Source organism: Pleurodeles waltl, chromosome 3_1, assembly GCF_031143425.1.
Source record: "Pleurodeles waltl isolate 20211129_DDA chromosome 3_1, aPleWal1.hap1.20221129, whole genome shotgun sequence".
Classification (NCBI taxonomy): domain Eukaryota; kingdom Metazoa; phylum Chordata; class Amphibia; order Caudata; family Salamandridae; genus Pleurodeles; species Pleurodeles waltl.
In genome coordinates, this window is record NC_090440.1 from 1909300600 (window position 1) to 1909324542 (window position 23943).

General features: G+C 41.2%; 1 protein-coding gene across 1 annotated transcript in view; it reads right to left on the bottom strand.

The window, feature by feature from the left end:
• Nucleotides 1-955: 955 nt before the first annotated feature.
• The window catches only part of LOC138285751 (aldehyde oxidase-like), a 588222-nt gene continuing 565234 nt past the window's right edge, over nt 956-23943 (bottom strand). The window contains 1 exon segment of the mRNA XM_069226091.1: nt 956-5720. Within this exon segment, the coding sequence (XP_069082192.1) occupies nt 5670-5720 (51 nt within the window). The 3' untranslated portion in view covers nt 956-5669.

Genomic DNA, 23943 nt, shown 5'->3' on the forward strand with positions numbered 1-23943 from the left:
TAAATAATTGTGATCCATGTATTCTTCGACAAAAGTGTTAATTTCACCTGAAGGTTGATAAATAACATTCACTCTGAGATTGGAAGCAGAGCAATAGGAGATTTCAAGAGACATGCACTTAAAGGAATGATAGTGACTCAAGGGAAGGCAACTTAGCAAGTTTTTGCGGATGACCTCTAAGCCCCCACCATGTCTGCCTTCCCAGTCACAGAGAAGAATGTTGTAGAGTGAAGGCAGAAAAAATCCAGTGTACTTTCTCTGTTGTCACTGGGCCATGTGTAAGTCAGAAATATGATGTCCAGCTTGGAAATCATGATTGTTTCCGAAATCTCAAAGCTGTGTTTAGCTGCTGAGCGGCAGTAATGAAGCATGCCTCTGAAAGAAGAGTGGGTTAGTATAGGCACAGGGTGTCCTGAGGATGTGATGAGCACTTGGATAATGTTATTTTGACTTTGGGTGCACATGTGAAGTGCGTCAGGGAGTCTGCAATCCATGATGAGGGTGGAAATGGGTATGTAGCCTTGAGCTTGGGTGCGTGGCTAATTGTTGTGGATTTGGGATTTTTGGAGCTTTCAATGAGAGCGCATAGGTCTTTCTCCTCCAGAGAGGAATAAGGCTGGTTGGGTCTCTGGTAATACTAGGCCAGTGTGGTCTTGTCGCGTAGGCTCTCGTTATTCTAACAAGACTACTGGATTTTGAGCAGCAGAATCGTCCGCGGTGTGGGAGACTCAGTCTAACCCACTGCAGGTGGCGCCTGTTGCTCTAATCCGGGTTTTGCTCCGGCTAACTAGCAGTGCCTCATCTCTACCAAAGGATAGTGATGATTGGGCAGCCGAGCGCTTGACATACTAGGCTTCTCAGGGAAGTCGTGGTCACTCAGGTTGCATCCGGTTCTCTCATTTACAATTCAGTCTCATATATAAACGACAAACAGAGGCAGTATATGTTTCCATAATGAGTTTAATAAAACAATTGCATCTTAGATAGCAAAGCGTGAACTGCAATAACCAGGACGACACAACATGACAGTATTAAAATTGTGACGAGAAGAGTGAAGCATAAAAACAACACTATCATATTGTCACTATGATCGATGGACTATTTCTTATCTAAGTTATAATTTGAGCACAGCATGTTAAGCTCTAGTTCTGCCTTTCAGGTTCCCCTGGGAAGACATCAACCCCCATACCTGAGCAAAGGCCTGTAGTCTGTGTTAGCATCTCTAGCGAAACATTCAGCAATAAGCATACAGTTGTGGTTCTTGTTTGAGAACATAGTGCTGGCCTAGTTAAAAAAGATAGATGAAAATAAAACAAGGCCGTAAAAATGGTTATTGTAATAATAATAATGTGAAGCTGAATAAAACATATCTAGGTTAAAGTGCACAGCGGCCTAGTGGGTTAAAATAGCGTGCATAGAGCTATAACTGAAATGGCTACACAACAGTCAGTTGTTCAGAGATGGGTGTTGATGTTGTTGTAGGCAGCCTCAAGCTTGGGTGTGTAGCTGTTTGTCAATGGACTTGCATTTTCATAGCTTTCCATGAGAGTGCATGGGTCTTTTTCTTCGAGGGAAGAACAAGGCTGGTTGGGTCTAAGTGGGCAGTTGTCTCTGGGAACACTGAGCCTTTGTAGGTGGTCTGTTGTTCACAGAAAGATGTTGATGCTTCTGTATACAACACTTGTGGACTGTAAGTTAATATCCAAGAAGAGACAAATCCTGTGTTAGGATGTAGATTTTTGATGTCAGATGCTACGGAGAAAACAGGAGTTCCAAGATCGAGGCATATGGGGCTCAGGAGGCGAGAAGGGCTTGGTCTTGAGTTCGTCTTGTGGTTCAGTTGTCCCAGTGGTAGTTAAAATGAGGGCAACAAAGAGGGAAACAGTCCAGCAAAAGAGGGGAAGAAGTGGAAGGGGTGCTATATCAAGAGTGGCAGTTGCCAGGGGACGACTCCAGCAAGGGAGGGGAGAAGGGGTGATATACTGAGAGTGGGTAGTTGCTTAGAAGTGGAGGGTAGGTGAGGTAGGAGGAGTGCTTAATACTGGCAACTTGGTGGAGAGGCGTAATTATGTGATGAAGAGGTGAAGACAGCATGGCTGGGTAATACTGGGTCATTAGAGGAGAGATGCCAGAATGTGGAGAAAAAGAAAGGGAGCGGGGACAAAGCATGGGAGGAGGCACATTGGCAGAGATTTATGGAGATGAGGTCGGGGAGGGGAATGGGGATAACTTAGCAAGTGGAATATGGGGTGAGAGGAAGGTGGAGGCGGTGGGTAAAGGGAAGGCAGGGGACAGGGTGAGGTTTGTAAAATGGGTCGGGAGGAGAACATGTTGGGTGAAAGTAAGATGTTGAGAGTCTTGTGACGGGGAAGTGTGGACGAGATGGTTAGGGTAGATAAACTCAGAATGAAGGGGGTTGTTGTTAGTGAAGGTGTGGCCAGGGACGGAAGGATTTGGGGGGTGAAGTGATTTAGATAGTAGACTGCCTAGAGTAGGTCATGGAGGTGGTATAAACAGATTTTGTGGAGTTTTGTTTAGAAGGGGGCAGGGCATGAGACCGACAAGAAGGTCTAAGAGTGGGAAAGAGATGGTTGAACAAGCCCAGAGTTGTGGTATAGAACATTATTTTTCCATTGTGAAAGAAGGAAACTGAGTGGGTACTGTTTAGGTGGTAGGCACTCTGTCAAACAAACCTGGTGATATGGACAATCATCAAATGTTAAGCCCTTCAGATATGAGTGTACTAGGGTTGGCCAATAACAATAGCAAGAGACTAGGGCACAACGAGCTGGCGTACCCACTAGATGATTCTCCTCCATAAGAAAGAATTAAAAGATGCAGTCACAGGGCTAGACCTCCTCATGACCCCCAACGCGCACAGAACGGGTGTCAGTAAGAAGAGAATCTGGAGACAAGGAAAGGGTTTTCTTACCACAATTCTTACAACTACTACATGTCTCACTTTACAATTTTTATGGTAACACCAACTTACAGTCATGTTGATGGTCTTCAATAGGCAGCCCTCCTATGCAAATATTGCCATGTGAAAAAATAAGACTACACAGACAATAAATATTAATGAATAATTAAGCATGGGAAAATAAATTAAAATGCTTTTTCGTTACATAAACTATCTGTTTTTGGTTTTGACAGGTGACATCAATAATATTTATTTAGCGAATGGAAGACCTTCATAATTAAACTGACCATGCACTGTCATGGAGAGATATAAGAACTTTGACGCACGTCTACAAAATATTGAAAAATAATAGCATCATATGTTAAGGAAACATAAAAATAGCTTAATTCACGCAAATAGCTTTCAATCTCTGCCACTTAAACAATGTGTCTCGCACAATCAAATGTTGAGACTTACAATAAGACAGAAAGCAACTACAGTCACATATGAAATACAAGTTTATTGAACATGTGAATTAGGAATATATACTAAATAAAGCTGTGTAAAAGGTAAAAAGAGTAAAGAGACAATTTCACAATTACAAAAAAGGTCATCTACTGGGAAGGTCGTGCTTATAAACATATTCCTCTTAAGTAACATCACTAAGACTGGAATATATTTAAAGTGGGTGACCACTTAAGTAAACTATTTCCACAATAACCTTTATCTGCATACCAGCAATCAAGTAACAGAATGATGTGTGTATGAGAGCACTGGCAATGGCCTGTGTGCAACAGGTTCGCTGCCTTTAGCGCAGCAGCAGATTCACCATACTTATGGCTATGGCTAGCCTCCTGATGCAGATGCTCCTGCCTGGATCCAGAAAGCCAGAAATGGCGAACCAAGGTAGGAAAAATTAAAAGTGTTCACAAACTGCTTGAAGTAAACTCCCTGCATATGAAGAAGACCTTTGATTTTCTTTCTTTCTCAAGAACAGAAACCATCAAGAGTGATGGGTAGGTCGACATGACACCATTAATTAATGACAAAAGTGCTCTCACCATGTTGACCAGAGCACAGTTGTCAGAAATTTACCATAGAGCCGGTGGTCATCCCTTAATAGAGCAGGCGATTTGCCACAGGCTGGGTGAAGGCAGGGCCTGCCACAGTGATAACTAGTGCTTAATTTGAGCTGGTGGTTGCCAATGGGGCCCCTCACACTCATTTTTGGGGACCAGCACTGATTTATCCTCAAGAGGCTTTGATCCAGAGCAAGAAAGAGAAAAACACTAAACAAGGAAAGAAGGAGGAAGAGAAAGATTGAAAAATGTGACTAAGTTAGAATGAAGGGATTAAAAAGAACCCGTGGCGTGAGATAAAGACGGAGGGTATCAACACTGCGCAGCCTTGGTATTCGGCACTCTGGCCTTTCATAGTATCGCTGCAGGCTTCGGAGCAAAACTGTGGGCCTCAGCACTAATTCTTTTGCAAATTAAAAACGTGTTATAACTAGTTATAGCTAATGTGATAAAATCTATACAGTTTCTTGTATTTGCTGATCGAGCACTCTTGTATCATTTTTTTCATTCGAGTGAAAAAGAACTGGAAAGGCGATTCTGTAGTCCGGAGCAATAGAATCTAAATTTCTGGAAATGCAGATTTTCGACTAATAATATCTTTGCAAATATTTTGATGATAAAGCCTTGATGAAGTAATCAATTTGAGATAGTGGAAGTTTAATTTTTGAAGATGATACGAACTGAGCTGAGGCACTGAATATGTGCAGGCGCTCTAAGGCTATGTTTGTGCCAGATAATTAATTATATCTGGCATATTTTCCACTGAAAAAACCTCTCCCAATTTTAAGATTCCCTTTGATACAACTCTTGCCGATCCCATGGTCTAACCTAGTTTGAAGGTTAATGAATTAGTTGTACTTCATGAAACTACATCACCCCATCACACTGCCAATATCTTGCTCTTTAAATACAAACTCACAGAAAACATTTCTATTCATATTCATGCTACTGTGTTTACACCCGATTTCACTGCTGTTTGGATGTAGGTCAGGTAGGGTTGCTTCATCGCTCATTGTTTGTTTAATTAATCAATGTGTAATGTCTATTATGCAACAAAGAGATAATCTGTATAGAATCATGCACCGTTTTTAATATATTTGTAAAGCATTCTAGTTTATACAAAATTACAACTGGTTACAGGTCAGTCATTGCAAATTATAATCATTAACATTCAATGTTTCAAATTTGAATTCCAAATGTTTTACCTACTAGATCTTTGAAATAGATTATCTTTTGTCAGCAGCTTCAGAAGCACAGCAAAAGAGGGGTTGTGGATATTTCCTGTGATTAAGGTTCCTGAAGGAGGAAAATGCTTGGGGTAGACTCAGTTACCCGCCAAGAGAGGCTGGAAATGGCACCACCATATCAGCTTTTCAGGAGCATGATGCTCTATGGAAACTTCACTTTTTTTTTTTTATTCAGTAGCTTCTGAGCATTTTGTACACAGTTACATATTTCCTTTCCTCACCTTTACTTTGTTTATAATTTTTCAAAATGTTAAGTGATTTCAGATTATTAGCGATTGTTAGAAAAATAATGTGCGTGAATTGATGTGCAGATTACTTAAAGGTACATTGTGTCAAATCTGTGATGGGTCACCATTGTCGCCTCAATCATTGTAGCTTGGTGTTGGAATACAAATGTGATGGATGACATTTGTTTAAAACTTTATTGCAGCTCCATGTTTTTATTTACACATCAATGGCCCAAGGAATAAATGATCCAGGATCATCTTTAGGAATCTGAAAATTAATGAAAAAAACATTAAATACTTGTAAATATTTCAAGTAACAATGTCATGGCTGCGCTACCCTAAGGCGACGATGCTCAAGATGTTTGATTTCCAGTAGCTGTTTTGTAGGGATGATAAGGAAAATTCCCTTGTTAGCTGAAGAGCTACTTATAATGTGTAAATCATGTATCCAATACAATAGGATCTGAAACCATACAGAAATTGCTAGCAGCAAAGTCCAGATGAAGAAAGCACAATGAAACACATCAGAATTTTCCGCAACATAACCTCTAACCGCATATGCATATAAGATCACAAATCAATTTTGAAAATGATGATCAGCCTACCCAGGTAACGTTATCTGTACAAAATAAAAAAGTAAGCCCATTCCTAGATGTATACACCCATCAGTGGGCATGCACACATTTCCTCAAGGTCAGGAAATCACGCCTTCTGCCAGACACAGCCCTACCTGCACGGCATTAAAGGACCTGGTAACACACAATACATTCACTGTGGTACCAAGTATATGCAATAGGAAAATTCCAGATAAAATCTGTCAATGTGCATCCCATCCAACCCACGGTGCATGCCAGGCACCTGTCCTAACATAACATGTACACAGACACTAACAAACAAACCTGCATGCCAGAACTACATCCAGGTGGAGACTGTACAAATACCCCTGAAACTCATCCTATAAATACAACCTTGAGAGCTACAGATTACGATCATTGGTTATCTCTCCAATAGCACACTAAAACAGGGACACTGGGCCTGCTGAGTGACACCCCTGCCAACAAGTCCCACAAAAATGTAAAAAGATAACCGGATACAGTCATTTTTTGCACAATCCATCAACTGGCTCACGAAAGCATACCAAACTCAGGCAAACACAGATCCATCTGCAGCCAACTAAGAGGAATCCACATTTTAATCAAATTCCAACACAATTACCAGCCTGCTTCAATCTATGCAAGCATTCTGCTACACACACACAGACACCCGCACACCAACAAAGGCTTCACATTGAAACATACCATTGACAAGTAATAAATATTCCAGCAATTCAAGACACATTCACCCTCAGAGAACAGAAATGCTCTCCCTTACATCTGGCCACCACACTGACTAGACCCCAGACCTAAACTCCATCATAATCATTTCAGGCAGAACAGTTTACTATCACCCATTAGAGCGAAGCATGGATGGAAACACATTACTTACTGTTTCCAAACACACTGATGTCATGGAAAGATCAGAGCAAGCCAGATACCTTATTAGTAACGAAGCCCCATGAAAGAATGACAAAGCATAGGAGCCGATTTAAATGTTGGTGGTGTGTATATCCTTCTCAAGGGCATTAAATATCGAGTAGAGAATACAGACGTACCACAATTGCGTTGCCAAAATATCGAGGACCAAGCTTTTGACAGAATATTATACAGAGGTAAGTATACATGTACTATAATTAACACCAACTCTACATACCTTGGTAATATGGATTCTAGTATGACAATGGTGCTTTACATATGTAGTGATGTGGGTTCTGGTATGACATAGGTGCTTTACATACTTGCAAATTGAGGTCTCCGGTATTGTTTTACATACATAGGCAATGTTGAAACTGTCATGACAACAATGTTTGCAGGTGGCTAGCAGTAATCTGTGAGCCATGAGCCTGTATAAATAGCAGGCTGTGTAGTGGATCCTCTTTGGTTTTAAAGGTAATCAGGAGACAGCTTAGTCTTCGGCTTGCAGACCGGTGCCCCTGTCACCTAGTGACTTTTAGCTTACTAAGCCTGCTCTGTTTTACCGCATTTGTTTAATTATTTCTTCCAAAATGACTGCTATGTTTATAGTTAGGAAGATGTTTTGATTTCACCTTATCAGTGCCACTCTGTGAAGGCGTCACTATCAGCGTCAAAGACAAGTGATATACGTAGGTATTCACATCATGTACTTTCACACTTACGTGTGACAGTAACATAATGTACTTTTGAGGGAATTATTCATATAATTGCCACCCCAAGTATGCCTTGTTATCAATTGTTTGGGAACCTACCTGCATTGGGGTCCAACAAGATCTGTATAAATACATCTCACACAGACAAGGTTATCAGAGAGATTCCTACCAGATACCATCAACACTATCTATGCTAAACATCACCTTGATGTAGACCCAGCCTTCGTGTACCCACGAAGACCCCATCTAGGGACCTCATTCCAAGGTAATGAGGGTTGGGGGCTCTTCTCGTGGACATGGTACTGACAGATTAGGTTTATCACACCTAGCTCTCTTTAGGTTAGAGATTACGTTCATCATGCTAGGGTTTTAGGGCCTATTCCACATCTCATGTTATTGCAAGACGGTGGGGGTCTTTATATTATTTATATGACTCATTTTTACAGTTCTGTTCCTTGCATTGTTCATTATTCTAATCATAGCAGCCCATGCATGTTACAGTACATTTCAGTCTTGTTAATAAAACCTCTTGAAAACTTTACTGCATCTCCTTCATTGCCTGTGTGTGACTGAGACTTGTTGCTCATGTGAGAAAAGGGTAATCCCCGTTTAACCACGACTCCCCTGAGATGTTGCACTCTTGAGTCCATGCGTAAAAGCTGCCACAAATCACCTTTCACTATTTGGGTTTTGCTGTGGTACTGCTTCTGAGCTGGGAGGGTTGGGCCGACTTGCGACTTGTTGTAGGACTGGCCTAGTCGCCTACAAAAAAAGTGCTGTCATCCCTAAACCAGCAGTCTTGCCTAGAGCAAGAGTCCCACTACGACAGCTGAACATTTCCTAGCACCTTCACGAGCATTACTGGTATACGGAGCAGGACGCTGGCACAGTGAGCTGTCTAATGCCACAATGAGCAAGCCCTGTCCTTTTCAGCTTCAGAGATCACCTTTGACAAGCTGGCATTTTGAGTACTACTCTGGTGTAAGTGGGTAGCACACATGGCAGGCTGGCACATTAAGAATCAGATTGGTAGCAGCTTATGTTTCTGGATCGTGTCTTAACTACCACATGAACAGTGATTAGCATTAGCTATTCTTCCCCAGAATTTAAAACTGAAAGTGTGCCTATTGGCACAAGCATGTTTTCTTTTGATTTGGAGAAATATTGCTACTGGGTACTGTGGCAGACCCTAAAGTACTGCAGTATTCAGTCATTCCCCCTTCATAATTCCCTGTACATATCATAGATTTGTAGCCAAGATATTTGAAAGCTTTTGAAAGACTGCTCTGTAATATGGGATGTTTAGAACGAGCTTCTTGTAAAATCTTCCCCTTCCCTGCCACATTGAGTAGAGTCAAGCTTGTTGTGCTCACTAGAGTGGTGCAGTGTGGTGTGGGTCTATAAGATTTTATGCCCCACAGAAGGTTTTGGTTTGTCCGCTTGGGTTTTGTGATGTAGTGTGGGGTCATTCGGGGCCCCTTTAAAGATAACGATTTCTTGTACAGTAGTATGTTGTATTTCTATATTTGCAATACCCTGGCACGCTGCAGAGACCGGATCAGAGAGCGTACCTGCAGAGTAGGCACCTTTATTAAAGACAGCAACACAGAGGGAGTGAACCCAAATGGGACAACCCAGGTACACTCACACCTCACCTAACATAACAGCAGTCCTGGCCTTTCCTTTACTGTGTAATCTATGTGAACCCACACATGGTGCCCTCTGGATTTAATTAACAAAGCAATGTTAGCCCTAAAATTAAATTGGCTTCCTGAGGGAGAACCGGTTTTCTAGAAATTGGTACTGATTCAAGGATATTGAGGGTAGGGTGAACTCAACCGAGCAATGTAAAGCATCCCATCCTAGATCCCCCAGAAATGTGAGACGCTCTTTGGTATCCCTGGGAGCATTATTCAACCACGTAAAAACCTGACAACGTGCACTTTAAATGGACAACATGTGCCATTAACTTGAATTGACAAAGTTGCAGCCTTGCTCTAATATTCTATGCCAAACCACCCATTTGTGATACTGTTTCTGTGGGAAGGTAACACAGAATTAGAGTAAACATATTTTCTTTGAGTTTTCAAATGTGGAATTATATTTGTACCAAAATCATTTCACTCTGAATCTCAGGACACACGCAACAAGTGTAGAAAATTAGGGCATGATTTATAGCACAGCCGTTGCGACTATACATTACCCCAATATATGGGTGGTGGGCCCTTTGTTTTTTAACATAATTTGTCTTTTTACATAGGGCTTGGTAGGGAAGGTTTGCAATTTCAGAGTGATGTAAGGAAGGAGCAGATGTCACTTTTACCCGAGTTATGGTATTCATTATTTTGGAAGGATGAAAGAATGTGTACGGCACGTCAAGATTTGAACATCAGTCCTGCACGGAGGCCGCAGCTGTGAAAAGATTCCCCACTTACCTCTGTCACCAGCTAGCTGGCCTAATGTTTCCCTGTGAAAAGCTTTTGTGTGGTACCAACAGAACTGGTTTGCTTTGCTCGTTTTTCTACAGTCAGTGTAAATTAATTAAAGTGGATCTGTTACATAATTACCTCTTTAACGCTTGTCTGATGTGTCAGTGACATATAAACAATACATTCGGGACGTAGCCTGCTCAGTAAGATTGGGGTGAGAGCTTCAGATTTCACAATCACGCTGGCACATTATGCAACAAGCAGGGTGAATGGGAGGGGCCTAAGGGGCAGTGCAAAGGTAAAGGAAAGTAAATTGTAGGAGTGCTAATAGAGAAAACACAATGGGGTATATTTACTACGATTTTGCCCCGTGTTTGCGTCACAAAATCTGTTAGCACTGCTTTGCAATACTTAGAGGCAAGGGGGTGTTCCATGGGTGGCGCATGGGACTTGCTATGCAACCGCCCAAGGTTTTTGACGCAAAACATTATTTATTAAAAAAAGAAAACAAAATGTGGCATAAAAAATAGCACCCATTTCAAGTATGTGCTATCACAGAGAAATACTTTTATTTCCCCTTTCTTTTCTGACTTTGCATGCGTGCTGCACTGTGCAGCACACATGCAAAGTGGGAAAATCCTTAAAGTGTGTCTGAGCACAGTATTTTGTACTGGAAGGCTAGCCTTCCATTACATAACCTATGCTAGACTCACGCAGGCACCCTTGCACTATGGTGCAAAGGTGGGTGCGTGGCGCACAGCAGCAGATTTCTGTGCCGGCGCTAAAGAGAGGGGAGGAGAGTGCTATATTTTTGTAAATATGGCGCTCTCCCGCTCTCTCCTTCTCACGCAGCACAGCATTTTTTTGCTGCTGCACTACGGTGCATGACAATTTGGTTAATCTGGGCCAATATTTTGTAAACTAAACAATATTTTGAGGTCTTTCAACGCAGAGAGTGAGTGTGTGCCAAAGGTTTTGTCTATGTATGTAAAAACACCTGCTGAAATCTTACTGACATGTCACAATACCCGAATGAAAGCATCCGTACCCTACTATTTATCAGACAATATATTTTTAGGGGGTGTCACACCCCAAACACTCCCCTGAAGCTACATGCTCTGAATACATTGCATCTCAGTGGTAATTATGGGCAGAGTTGCGCTGCAAGTAAAGTAGTCTCTGGATCCACTAAATGTCTACGAAATGTTTGATGTTATACACCTTGGACATCACTGGGCAAGAACCTGTAAACATGTCACAAGCGTAAAAGCAAGCATAGGAGTCACCGTTTATACCCTGAGCACTGCCTAGAAGCCGAGATGTTGGATTAATCAATGAGCAGGGGAGGGAGACAGTGATAGGGATTGGAGGGGAGTTGAAGAGGTCATAGTAAGAAGTTGTACGGTGTTCCACCGTGATGTGAGGTTGGGCATTCGGTCAGGGGGTGCAAGACACAATGACACTGCTGGACGCGGCACTTGGCAGTCTGGAGAGAGGACGGGATTCTTGTGGCTGCCCCAGTGCCACCCTGTCACAGATAGCAATCCACTGATTGGATGAGGCTGAGAAAGAAGCATCAAGTCGGCCATGTCAACACTGCCCAGAAGCCAGTTATAAGCCATTTAATCCAACTTCTAGAAATCCGTGTCTGGGCACTGGTCGTACATGTCTCTTCACTATAATTCTCTAAGGCAGTCTAAATTATTGAAATATTTACTATTGTTCAGTCTCCATGTGTGCAGGGCTCTTTGGGCAAGAAATTACAAACATGTCTACAATAAAATAGATTTAAAACATGTGTGCCAAAAACCAGACTACACATAGCTATAGTTCTGACCTACCTGCATCTCGTGAGCCAACATGTACCACCATTTTAGTGAATGTTGACTTGGAACAGTAAGACATTCTTTGTTAGCAATTGCGTTCATATAGTTTTGAGATAGTTTTAAATATGAATGGGGTAAACATCTTCTTACAGCAAGTGGGGATAACTTTGTAGGTGCTCAGCTTTTAACTCAAAGACTAACTACCTGTTGGACGTTTTCCCTATTTGAAGGGTCATCTCCAATCTTTTTGCCTCCTACCTCCTAATTTTTCTGGCCTGTTTCTTCACCACTGTTAAACAGTGCTAAAGTGCATATGCTCTCTGTGTAAATTGTATTGCTGAATGGCTTTCCATGATTGGCTTATTTTATTTAGTAGTAAGTCCCTAGTAAAGTGCACTAGAAGTGCCAAGGGCCTGTAAATCAAATGCTACTAGTGGACCTGCAGCACTGGTTGCGCCACCCATATTAGTAGCCCTGTAAACAAGGCTCAGACATGCCACCACTGTGTCTGTGTGCACAGTTTTAAACTGCCAATTCGACTTGGCAAGTGTACCCACTTGCCAGGCCTAAACTTTCCCTTTTCTTGCATGTAAGGCACCCCTAAGGTAGGCCCTCAGCAGCACCATGGGCAGGGTGCAGTGTATGTAAAAGGTGGGACATGCACTTATGTGTTTTACATGTCCCAACAGTGAATTACTGCCAAATTCGGTTTTTACTGTTGTAAGGCCTATAACTCTCATAGGTTAACATGGGAACTGCCTTTAAATATGATTAAAGTTCGGATTGCCTTTGGGAGCAGATGGAAGTGTGGAGTTTAGGGTCTCTGAGCTCACAATTTAAAAATACATCTTTTAGTGAAGTTGCTTTTTAGATTGTGTGTTTGAAAATACCACTTTTAGAAAGTAGGCATTTTCTTGCTTAAACCATTCTGTGACTCTGCCTGTTTGTGGATTCTCTGTCTGGGTCAGTTAGACAGTTGTAACTTTGATCGGTGGATCTAGAAATTCCTTATCCGATATCACTGATGTACCAGATTTGGGACAAGGTGTTGAAAACAATACGTTAAAAATATGTGTGCCCTTTTCTCCCGAAGTTTAGGGTCTTCCATGTTTCATGACCTAAAGAGGCGTTTCAAATTTGAAAGAATGGATCAGGGGAAGCTGCAGAAGAGTGGAAGATATATACTGTCAACATGTCTTGTAAAGTGGGGTATAGGAATACTGAGCCCAGCGGCACAAACCTCCAGCACCAAAACCCCAGTGGTGCGTAGTGCATGGAGAGCTGTTTGCTGGGAGCCGTAACACGATGTATACAAAACAAATGAGCTCCCAATCCTGAACACGGAGGAGACTTTTACTATTTACTTGTGAATATACCTGATAGGCACAACTTCAGCAACTATATACTTTGAATCCTTCAAAAAGAGGTTTCACCTCAAAACATGTGCTGGCTGTTTTGAAGATTGTGAAGAATATAAATTAAAATGATTAAATAAGATAAATTAATTTGGAGAAAATGTTCTGGAGTACATCATCTTTGGATCTTGAATCATATTGGAGTTACTTCCTTTGGGGAGGACTTGAAATATATTCAAGATACAATTTTGAAATTTTATGAATCTGGTGAGTCAGTCGAAGTCTAAGGCAATTCGGGATATACTAGCTGGGGCTGCATGTCTGACATGGGAGAGGTTTCCTGGCAGACCGCAAGAAAACTTACACAATTGGAGCTCTACTTACTGCTGAGTTGTGGCAGGACTATTTCAACAGTGTAGGTTTAAATACAACTTCAAGAACCACCCCCACTCCTGCAAGCCCAATGCAGACTCTTTCATGTATCTTTGCTTAATATGTGACCAGCTGCATTTCATCCAATATTCGTAGTGGTCTAAGTCTCTTCAGACACAGCCGTTCCCAATAGTGTCTTCCAAAGTCCTACTGTAGTGGTCCCCATTTCATCATAAAGCCTCTTTCTTTACCCTGGCATTCTGGGTCAGATGTTTCATCCCTTATAGCCACTATAACTTATCTAACCATTTATTCTCTGTGGGAGCTATTGGCTGGCCCCTCAAGATCAGAATGGTTTGCTTCCCCTGCTCAGAGCATGTGTGAAATTAACCTTTCCTTCCTCTCTTGTAAAAGATACATTTCTACTGATGACCTGCCAAGAACTATCACTTTCAGGCACTCTGCCAATCTATACCCTGTGAATTGTAAAACCCTCTACCAGAAAGGTTGCACTTGGGGGACATGACTAGGGAACATGCCTGAGGGTACCTATTTCTCTACACCCCCTCCACCACCCTGTCCTCCTTGAGTGTCCCATGATTCTCAACCTTGCAGGCACGTAATGCATTCTGTAAAGTGCTATCAACATCAGCTCCTTCCCGAGTGTGTCACAAAGTTGTTACTCCTCGTGAGAATGTCATTCAATTGTTTCTATCTTTCTGTTGCTATGTTCAGAAGATCAAATGTTTCTCATTACTACACAATAGATGGTACTTCTTGAAAGCATTAAGATCTCTTGTTGCCGCCTGCTTGATCATGGGCTGCTGGAGCCATTGTCTTCATTGTAGATATTGAAAACGCTCAGTTTCATGTAGTTCAAACTCAGTTCTTAACTCTATAATAGTTTTCACTTCTCGCATCTGGATCATTTCCCATAGTGTCTTACAACCCCCTTCTTGCCACTGCTGGAAATCAGACCTGTCAAGAAACAGTGAGAATTTGCTATACCCTCATAGGGGTGTAAAAAGGGAAGGAAACAAAAATGATTCCAAACCTGTAGTGAGGCTGTCAATAATGGGGACATATAGAGCTTCAAATCTCTTTGGGTTTTTTATTTCAACAGGAATTCCCGTAGTGGTAGCCCACACAAGTTATGGTCCATCTTGCACCAACATTTCTGTTTCTCTTCTGGCCCAACTCACTAGTAAATGCAAATGTGCTGCATAGTAATAATTGAGAAGGTTGGGAATGCCTAGCATGCCTTGGTGCATTTTATACACCTTCTGGCTTTCCTTATTTCTCTGTGAAATAAAATCTGCATAGTAGGATTGTAGATTAGTTATGTAGTCCTTATGTGTGTGCTGTGTCATTGCTTGGCATTTGATTAATAATCTCCTGAGAAGTGTTATTGTGGCAGTCATAACTCTCCCCAGTAGGGATAAAGTATTGTGGCACCAGGTTCTCACCTCCACCTTCACTGATCTTTTTAATTTGTTTGAGGTTGATTTCTCTGTTTTGTGAAAGGGAATTTTCCAAGTCTATGTCCTTCCTTAGGTGTAGTATGGAATCTATCGATGAGAGGAAGATGTCTTCAGCAAACATCATGAGTTTGGATTTCTGTATCCCTAAGATGCTTCTCTTTTATTAATGTGTTGCACTTAATTATTTGGGCTGAGGCTCCAGGGTCAAAGCAAAATGTAGAAAACACCTTCTCCAAACAATAATCTAATACCAACCCTTTTGGGGGGAGGTTAGGAACAAAAAGCAGTCACTTACATTAAGGATACCTGCCATCTTTGTAATGTATGGCGCTCTCCTATCCCTTTTGTGTGGAGACTGTTCCCACTTAGTTAGATTCAATCTGGGCCTCTCAATGTCTGGCACCGAATGCTGGAATCATCTCCCACTGCCAGTCTGGTTAATCCTTCCCCAGCAAGCATCTCTCTCTCCAGTTATTTGGTGTTTGCTGAATGCCAAGGTGCCAAGAAAAGTTGCACCTTTCCTCTTCCATCAGCTTCATTCTGTAGCTGAGCTGGGGCCCATTCACACTCAGTGTCCTCTGCTCACTCTCTTGCTCTAAAAGTTCCACTCCACTTTGTGTGCACCACTCATTCCGGCCAAGTTCAGGCTACTTGTCTGCTGCCTCCCAGTCTCTCTGGACTTGCTGGATACGATTGGCCTCAATCCCATGTGGCACTCTCCATCTGGTCAGTGCCTTGCACATTGTAGATAATACCCTCCAGACCACGGATGAAGATGACTCCTGATTTTTCCGGATCTCTCAACTGCCTTTGACACAGTAGACCATCCAGTCCTCATACACACCCTGGAGTCTCAAATGGGATTCATCAACAACTTCCTTCACTGGTTCTCCTAGTACCAGCCCAGCTGATAACAGTGTGTCCAAATGTGCACTTCCAGGTCCCAAATATCCCTTTCACTTGCAGAGTCCCCCAATGTTCCATATCTTGCCCTGTCATTTTCAACTGTTACATGTAGACATTTGGTGCGTTACTCACAGATAACAGTTAGCAAGATTCACCAATATGCCAATCAAACACAGCTCTACTTAAAAGTCTCTTCAATTTTAGGCAGCCGATGCCTCAAACATGGTCTGCTAATCATCCAGGCCTGGATGTTCAGCACCTACCTGAAACTCAACACAATTAAGATAGAATTCCTGTTATTTGCACAACAAACAAAAAGAGTACAAACCTGGCTCAATAACATGAACTTTGATTGCTTAGAACCCCAATTTTCACCCAAAGTTAAGTCACTTGGAATCACCTTGGACACCAACCTCACCCTCAATTAACACCCTGCCAACACATCAACACAGCCTGGAAAGCATCTATTCTAAAACCATTTCTTCCAGAAAGGGACCTCAGTACTGCACTCTTGTATCTAGATTGTGATAATGCCACAGGGCCTCTAATGGCCTCCCAGACTCCACATTGACACACTTAAGGACATCCTACAAGCTGCAGCATGTCTCATCCAAGACCCAAAAAAATACAATCACATCATTTCTTGATGGAACGCTATTGGCTCCCCTTGCCTAACCACACTATTTTCAAGACCAGTTGCATCATTTACAAAGCTGTCAAGACCAGCACTTCCGCTTATCCTGCAGACAAGTTCATCATCTCTGGTGTTTCTTGTCACACATGCAGCCAGGACAACATCACATTGCAGACTAAGAAGTGTAAAAAAAAAAACTAAGATGCAAGCCTTTTCCATCTATTCACCCAAGATATGGAGCAACATCAATATAACTATCAGAAAAGAGTGGAAGCCTTACCTTTTTTAAAGAACACTATATCACAATGAATTAACCCTACACAACAAATGCATTTGGGAAAACTTTGGTTCCCTGTTCACGGATAAACAAAATTAAAAAAAATTCACCTATTTAAATCACTGTGCCTTTGTACAAAAAACAACATAAATGATGGACTGTCCTTAACATCTTTCTACATTCAGATAAATGTCAGCCATCTTTAAACACCTCCCCACTGTATTAATACCATACAAATTTGTGCCGATAAACCCCTCCTAAAACCATCCCTTGTTGTGATCATTAATAATTGGATTATATACCCAAGTAGGTTACCCAGAATTCACATTTGATCAAAATATAACACTTGCATGATTTAGTCATCATCGAGGAAAGATGATCCCTATCAAGGTTCCTTTTGTCACTCTGAAAAAAGTTAGCCATTTTTGAATACCTTAAGTTAGATTAATACTCTGTCTTTACAGCTTACCATCCTCAAACTTCCTAAGGAATCACATATTTTTCTCATTATAGCGGTCATTTATCAATTAGATGACACTGAGATGGAAATTCAATTTTTAAATGTGAAACAACAATTCCTTCGGAGGGGATACCTTAGAACTCACATTGAATTAGGAGCTGAGAAAGCAAGAGGAAAATATCGCCAACAAACCTTAATTTTTAAAAGGTATTGGAAAATACTGAGAAGTGATTGTGATATTGCACCAGTTATAGGTACGAGACTACAAGTAATGTATAGAAGATCACGCTCCATAAAAGACATGCTGGTGAAAAGTCACATCACCATACAACCAACAAGAAACGGACTGGATAAAGAATCACCAGGCTTTTACAAATGCAACAATTGCAAGGCATGTGTAATAGCTAAAAATGTCAAACTTTTTAAGGACTACAAGGGGAAAGACGTTTGTATTTCACAGAGAAAAACAGTCAGTTTGCTGTCTATTTAATTGAATGTGAATGTGGTCTACGATAAGTAGGCAGTACAATTTGCTCTTTGAAACAGAGAATATTGGAACATATTAGGATGATACAACATCAGGATCAAAGCTACGCAATAGTGAAACATGATAATAGATATCATACCACAGACTGGAGAAGCCTGAGGTTTTTGGCCTGGCTCTGGTCAGTGAAAATGAACGTGGCAGAGACAGAATCTTAAAACTGCAACAAGTTGAGAGTCTATATATATATATATATATATGTATATATATATATATATATATATATATATATATATATATATATATATAATTTGATTCCAAACCAAGACACCTTATGCATTGAATATGGATGAGGAACTTTTTGTCCATTCATAAGTGACAGAATATTCCAGTTCAAAAAAGTAAACTCATAAAGTATGGTTTAAATTTCCAATTGATTGGCACTCATTGATGTAAGTGATTTACAAATGATGGTGAAGGACAGATAATGTGTTATCTTATAGTTTGAAATCATAACTGCAATAATAATAATTAAAGCACTCAGCTGTGATTGTAAATGACACTCAAAGGAATGAAGTGGAAGAAATTTCATCTAACACAATATCTAACTGGTACTTAGCTAATACTTTCTGAACCATTACACTGAGCACTGCCTTTTGGCAAATAGCTATTGATGCACTATTTATTTGAAGTTGAGCTTGATCGGATACAATCGTCACTTAACAAGTACCAGCAGGATTCAATCTTATCACGAACAACACAGTGTTAAGCATCAGTTGTTAGTGGTTTCAGCTGATTCAGAAATATGTCATGCTTATAACCATCATGTTTTGTTACTATTTTAAAATTAATGTTATTTGTTGGTTTACACTTTTACACAAACTACAAGTTCCAGAATGCCTCATTATGGGCGGAACAGACTCTCCACTATTTAATGACAATAGTAGAAGGACTCACTGATTGTGAGCAAGACTCTTAATGAGTTGAAACGCATTGGTGGTTGTTGAAATATTGAACTAATTAGACTTTTTTTGGGACCTTCTGGAGTGCGGTGAATCAATTTTTGTTACAATTGTTGCTTTGAGGGTGGTCTCCTCTGTCACCAGCACCTGCAGCTGGTGCGCCGACCTAAAATCTGTTCAGACCATTTGCATCACATATATATATATATGTTTGGACAGCTCACTGTTCTCTGGCCTCACTTGCTGTTCACTCTTTGAGTCTATCACTTGTGGATCCTGTGCCCCTTCCCTCAAAGACTATGCTCGAAGGGGGAGCACCCCGTTTCACCCAGTTGTTCCTGCTCCCTGTTTTGGGTGCAATGTTGCCACCAGTCGTCCTCTCTGGAGGACCTCTTCATATCACCACTGGGACGTTCTTCTCACAGTAACTTGCAGTCCCTGAGCTCCAGGGACTCTCTTGCACCACAGTCTTGCACTGGCTGAGTGTGTTACAGAATGAGGGGCCTACTCCACTCATAGCCGGAGCAGAGTGACAGGACTATATGTGTGTCTCCAGCCCCTTATTTCAATGATTTATATAGCACTCTGCTGGGACTACCCCAAAGATGCTGTAGATAAGTGCCAAATGGATGTCTGATCTGGGTGAACAGGTATCAGATACCGAGTGGCAAAGAATGCTCAACTATGATAAATGAGTAACAACCAATGCCTACTCCTGGCACACAAAAATGTTTATCAACAAGGCTTATCTCACTCCTATAATCCTGACAAGATCTACACATACAGGACAGATGGTTATCCAAGAAGCCCTGTTAGGCATGCAGATTTCTTACATAAGATTTAGTAGTGCATAGTGGTGAAGGAGTCCTGGGAATCAGTTGTGAAGTGATTGCAGTGGGCATTGTAGAAGACGGTCAATTTGACAAGGAATCAACGCATGCTTGAACTTTATCCAAGACTCAAAAACGGAAAGATGAAACAAGAATAGTAGCCCTATACACCACATAGTCAACACTGTACTTTTTCTGTTTGTTATAAATACAAAAATCAGTAAAAAAATGTTTGCAAAAAATTTAAGTAAAATCTCCTTGGAACGTGTTATAATGTCAGTGTTTATCATTCATTCTAATACCTCATTCAAATGCTTCCACTAACAGCAAACCCAAAAGTGAACAATGAGCAGAAACTGAAACATATGTGTAGGGGGTGTTGTAGCAAGGGATACCTGTAATTAGAGAGGGACGGCTTTGATTTTTGCTTTGTCTGGATAAACTATGCTTATGTTATTTTTCATTTAGAATGACAATGTTGTGTTTCTTGTTTTAGGCCGAACTTGGCCTCACTTAGGACTTGACTGAATTTTGGAATGAGAATTAGTCATGTTTTCACTTCTCATTGATGCAACACACAGTGAAATGCGCACTGCCACTTTGTGTTGACACTGTTCCTAGAAGAAAGTTCTTTGATTACATTTTTGGCCTCCAAGGTGTGTCTCCTCTCTGTAGCTTTATTCATCCATAAGACTTCTATTGTTTATGTAACCAGATTTGTGGTTAGTCTGATGAAACCAGGTCAGAGGAGGTTCAGCATTATTCAGGCTAGGATTGTGGTTTTGTATGATGTTTTTGTACTGTTGTATTATGATTTGATGATAAGTTGATACATTTGCTCGTCCTAGGCTGACTCAGCGATTTCCATTGCTTTCTATGGTGAATTTGTCTGTAAAGGATGTGTTTTTGGGGGTAAGCCAGATCATCGTTTGGTCTCTTCTCTTAGCCACTAGGGTTAATGACCAATTTTCTATTACTGTGCTGCATATTTTGGACTTAAACTATTTTCCAGATTTCGCTCTTGCTGCTCCAAGGACTCATTTATTATGCATTTTGAAAGATTTTTAGACTTACTATTTTTGTCTTCTGCTCTTTAATATTTGAATAAACTGCCCTGGCTTCCAAAATTGCTGATTTGTAGCCTATTTGACCTAAGCTAATTCTTTATTGATTGTTATTTGAAATGCTGTTTTTTATCCTATCTTTAGGGACACATTTCCTCATCTATTATTGAGGGCAACACCATCTCTGACCCCCACTTTAGCACTTTATTTTAACATGCCAGATTATCAGAAATAGCGCCAACAACTGTCATCCCTGTGATAAATTGGAGAACAAGAAAAAGCAACTAGGGATTGAAAGGGTCAGTGGGACAGAGTGAGACACGATTGATCCTCAGGACTCAACTCTAAGGAGGCTGCTGTAGAACCCTCTGATGTCTGTATATTCCCCTGAGCATACAGGGAGTGCAGAATTATTAGGCAAGTTGTATTTTTGAGGATTAATTTTATTATTGAACAACAACCATGTTCTCAATGAACCCAAAAAACTCATAAATATCAAAGCTGAATATTTTTGGAAGTAGTTTTTAGTTTGTTTTTAGTTTTAGCTAGTTAGGGAGATATCTGTGTGTGCAGGTGACTATTACTGTGCATAATTATTAGGCAACTTAACAAAAAACAAATATATACCCATTTCAATTATTTATTATTACCAGTGAAACCAATATAACATCTCAACATTCACAAATATACATTTCTGACATTCAAAAACAAAACAAAAACAAATCAGTGACCAATATAGCCACCTTTCTTTGCAAGGACACTCAAAAGCCTGCCATCCATGGATTCTGTCAGTGTTTTGATCTGTTCACCATCAACATTGCGTGCAGCAGCAACCACAGCCTCCCAGACACTGTTCAGAGAGGTGTACTGTTTTCCCTCCTTGTAAATCTCACATTTGATGATGGACCACAGGTTCTCAATGGGGTTCAGATCAGGTGAACAAGGAGGCCATGTCATTAGATTTCCTTCTTTTATACCCTTTCTTGCCAGCCACGCTGTGGAGTACTTGGACGCGTGTGATGGAGCATTATCCTGCATGAAAATCATGTTTTTCTTGAAGGATGCAGACTTCTTCCTGTACCACTGCTTGAAGAAGGTGTCTTCCAGGAACTGGCAGTAGGACTGGGAGTTGAGCTTGACTCCATCCTCAACCCGAAAAGGCCCCACAAGCTCATCTTTGATGATACCAGCCCAAACCAGTACTCCACCTCCACCTTGCTGGCGTCTGAGTCGGACTGAAGCTCTCTGCCCTTTACCAATCCAGCCACGGGCCCATCCATCTGGCCCATCAAGACTCACTCTCATTTCATCAGTCCATAAAACCTTAGAAAAATCAGTCTTGAGATATTTCTTGGCCCAGTCTTGACGTTTCAGCTTGTGTGTCTTGTTCAGTGGTGGTCGTCTTTCAGCATTTCTTACCTTCGCCATGTCTCTGAGTATTGCACACCTTGTGCTTTTGGGCACTCCAGTGATGTTGCAGCTCTGAAATATGGCCAAACTGGTGGCAAGTGGCATCGTGGCAGCTGCACGCTTGACTTTTCTCAGTTCATGGGCAGTTATTTTGCGCCTTGGTTTTTCCACACGCTTCTTGCGACCCTGTTGACTATTTTGAATGAAACGCTTGATTGTTCGATGATCACGCTTCAGAAGCTTTGCAATTTTAAGAGTGCTGCATCCCTCTGCAAGATATCTCTCTATTTTTGACTTTTCTGAGCCTGTCAAGTCCTTCTTTTGACCCATTTTGCCAAAGGAAAGGAAGTTGCCTAATAATTATGCACACCTGATATAGGGTGTTGATGTCATTAGACCACACCCCTTCTCATTACAGAGATGCACATCACCTAATATGCTTAATTGGTAGTAGGCTTTCGAGCCTATACAGCTTGGAGTAAGACAACATGCATGAAGAGGATGATGTGGTCAAAATACTCATTTGCCTAATAATTCTGCACTCCCTGTATAAGAGTGCTACAGCTACTAACGACCATTGCTGGCAACAACCTGAAGAAATGAGGAGTGGAGATGTTCATTCGCTGATAAGGCTAAACCATAAAGTTGATGTGGAGCCAAAGTGCTTGATCTCAAAGTTACAACCGAAAGGACACTGTGGATAAAACACTTAAAAGTGGCTTTATCATTATGCGGGTGTTGAATACAAAATTATGGGCAAACATAAAGCTCTGTTACCTTCCAAGCAAGGTAAGATAGGCAAATACACAAGGTACGTGAGGGGCAGCTGAGCCCACAGGAGAGGAAGGGCCTGCTGCGAAAATACTGCAGACGTTTAGGCGCCTGACTTCCCTTGAAGGGAAGATTGGAGGTGTCAGAATAGAGGTTGCACATTTCATATAAGACCTGTGGAATGTGGCAGAGCGAATGGCCAATGCAGAGATGAATGAATCTCAACAGAAAAAGAAAGACTCTAAACCTTTCGTGCAGAAATGACAAACACAGCTGACCTTGATATGCACCTAGAGAAATGCACGTATGATGCAGATGGCAGTTCTAGATGTAACAATACTAGACTTATTGGAATACTGAAAGGCATAGAGGGTCAGCAACCTGATCAGTTTCTAATGCACTGGTTCAAAATGTGGATGCCCACTGACAATCTATTTGCTTGTTTTATCAATGAAAGGGCACAGAGAGCCCTTATGAACCCAGTACACCCCCAAATCAAATGTTCAATACATTACTGAATCACCTGGACAGTATCCTGTGATAAGCACTGCATAAAAACAGAACAATGGTATGACTTAAAAAAAGTAATGATATTTCGGGATTATAATACCTAGATGCAACAGTAATGGAAATCCTTCAACACAGCAAAGAGGAAATCATGTGTAACTTTGTGTAATGCAGCTGACATGCATGCTTTTGTGTCCAGCTAAGTTGAAAGTTTTGTTTCAAGGCAGATCCTACTTCTTTGAGATCCCTCAAAGTGACTGGGTTTGGGTGGAGAACGGTAAAACCCCCAAGATGCTTGCTAAGCACCTACTGGTCCCTTACGGCCTGGTTCAAGAAGACCCTAAAAAATTGTAAAGTGAATCTATTTGGATCAGGTGTTTTGCCCGTCTGCATGGCCACAATAGCTTTTTGGAGAATTTTGCATTGGGCTTATGTGTCTAGTTCAAAGTTTTGTTCATGGTGCAATAGGTGAACCATCGGATCTCTGATTAATAGGTTT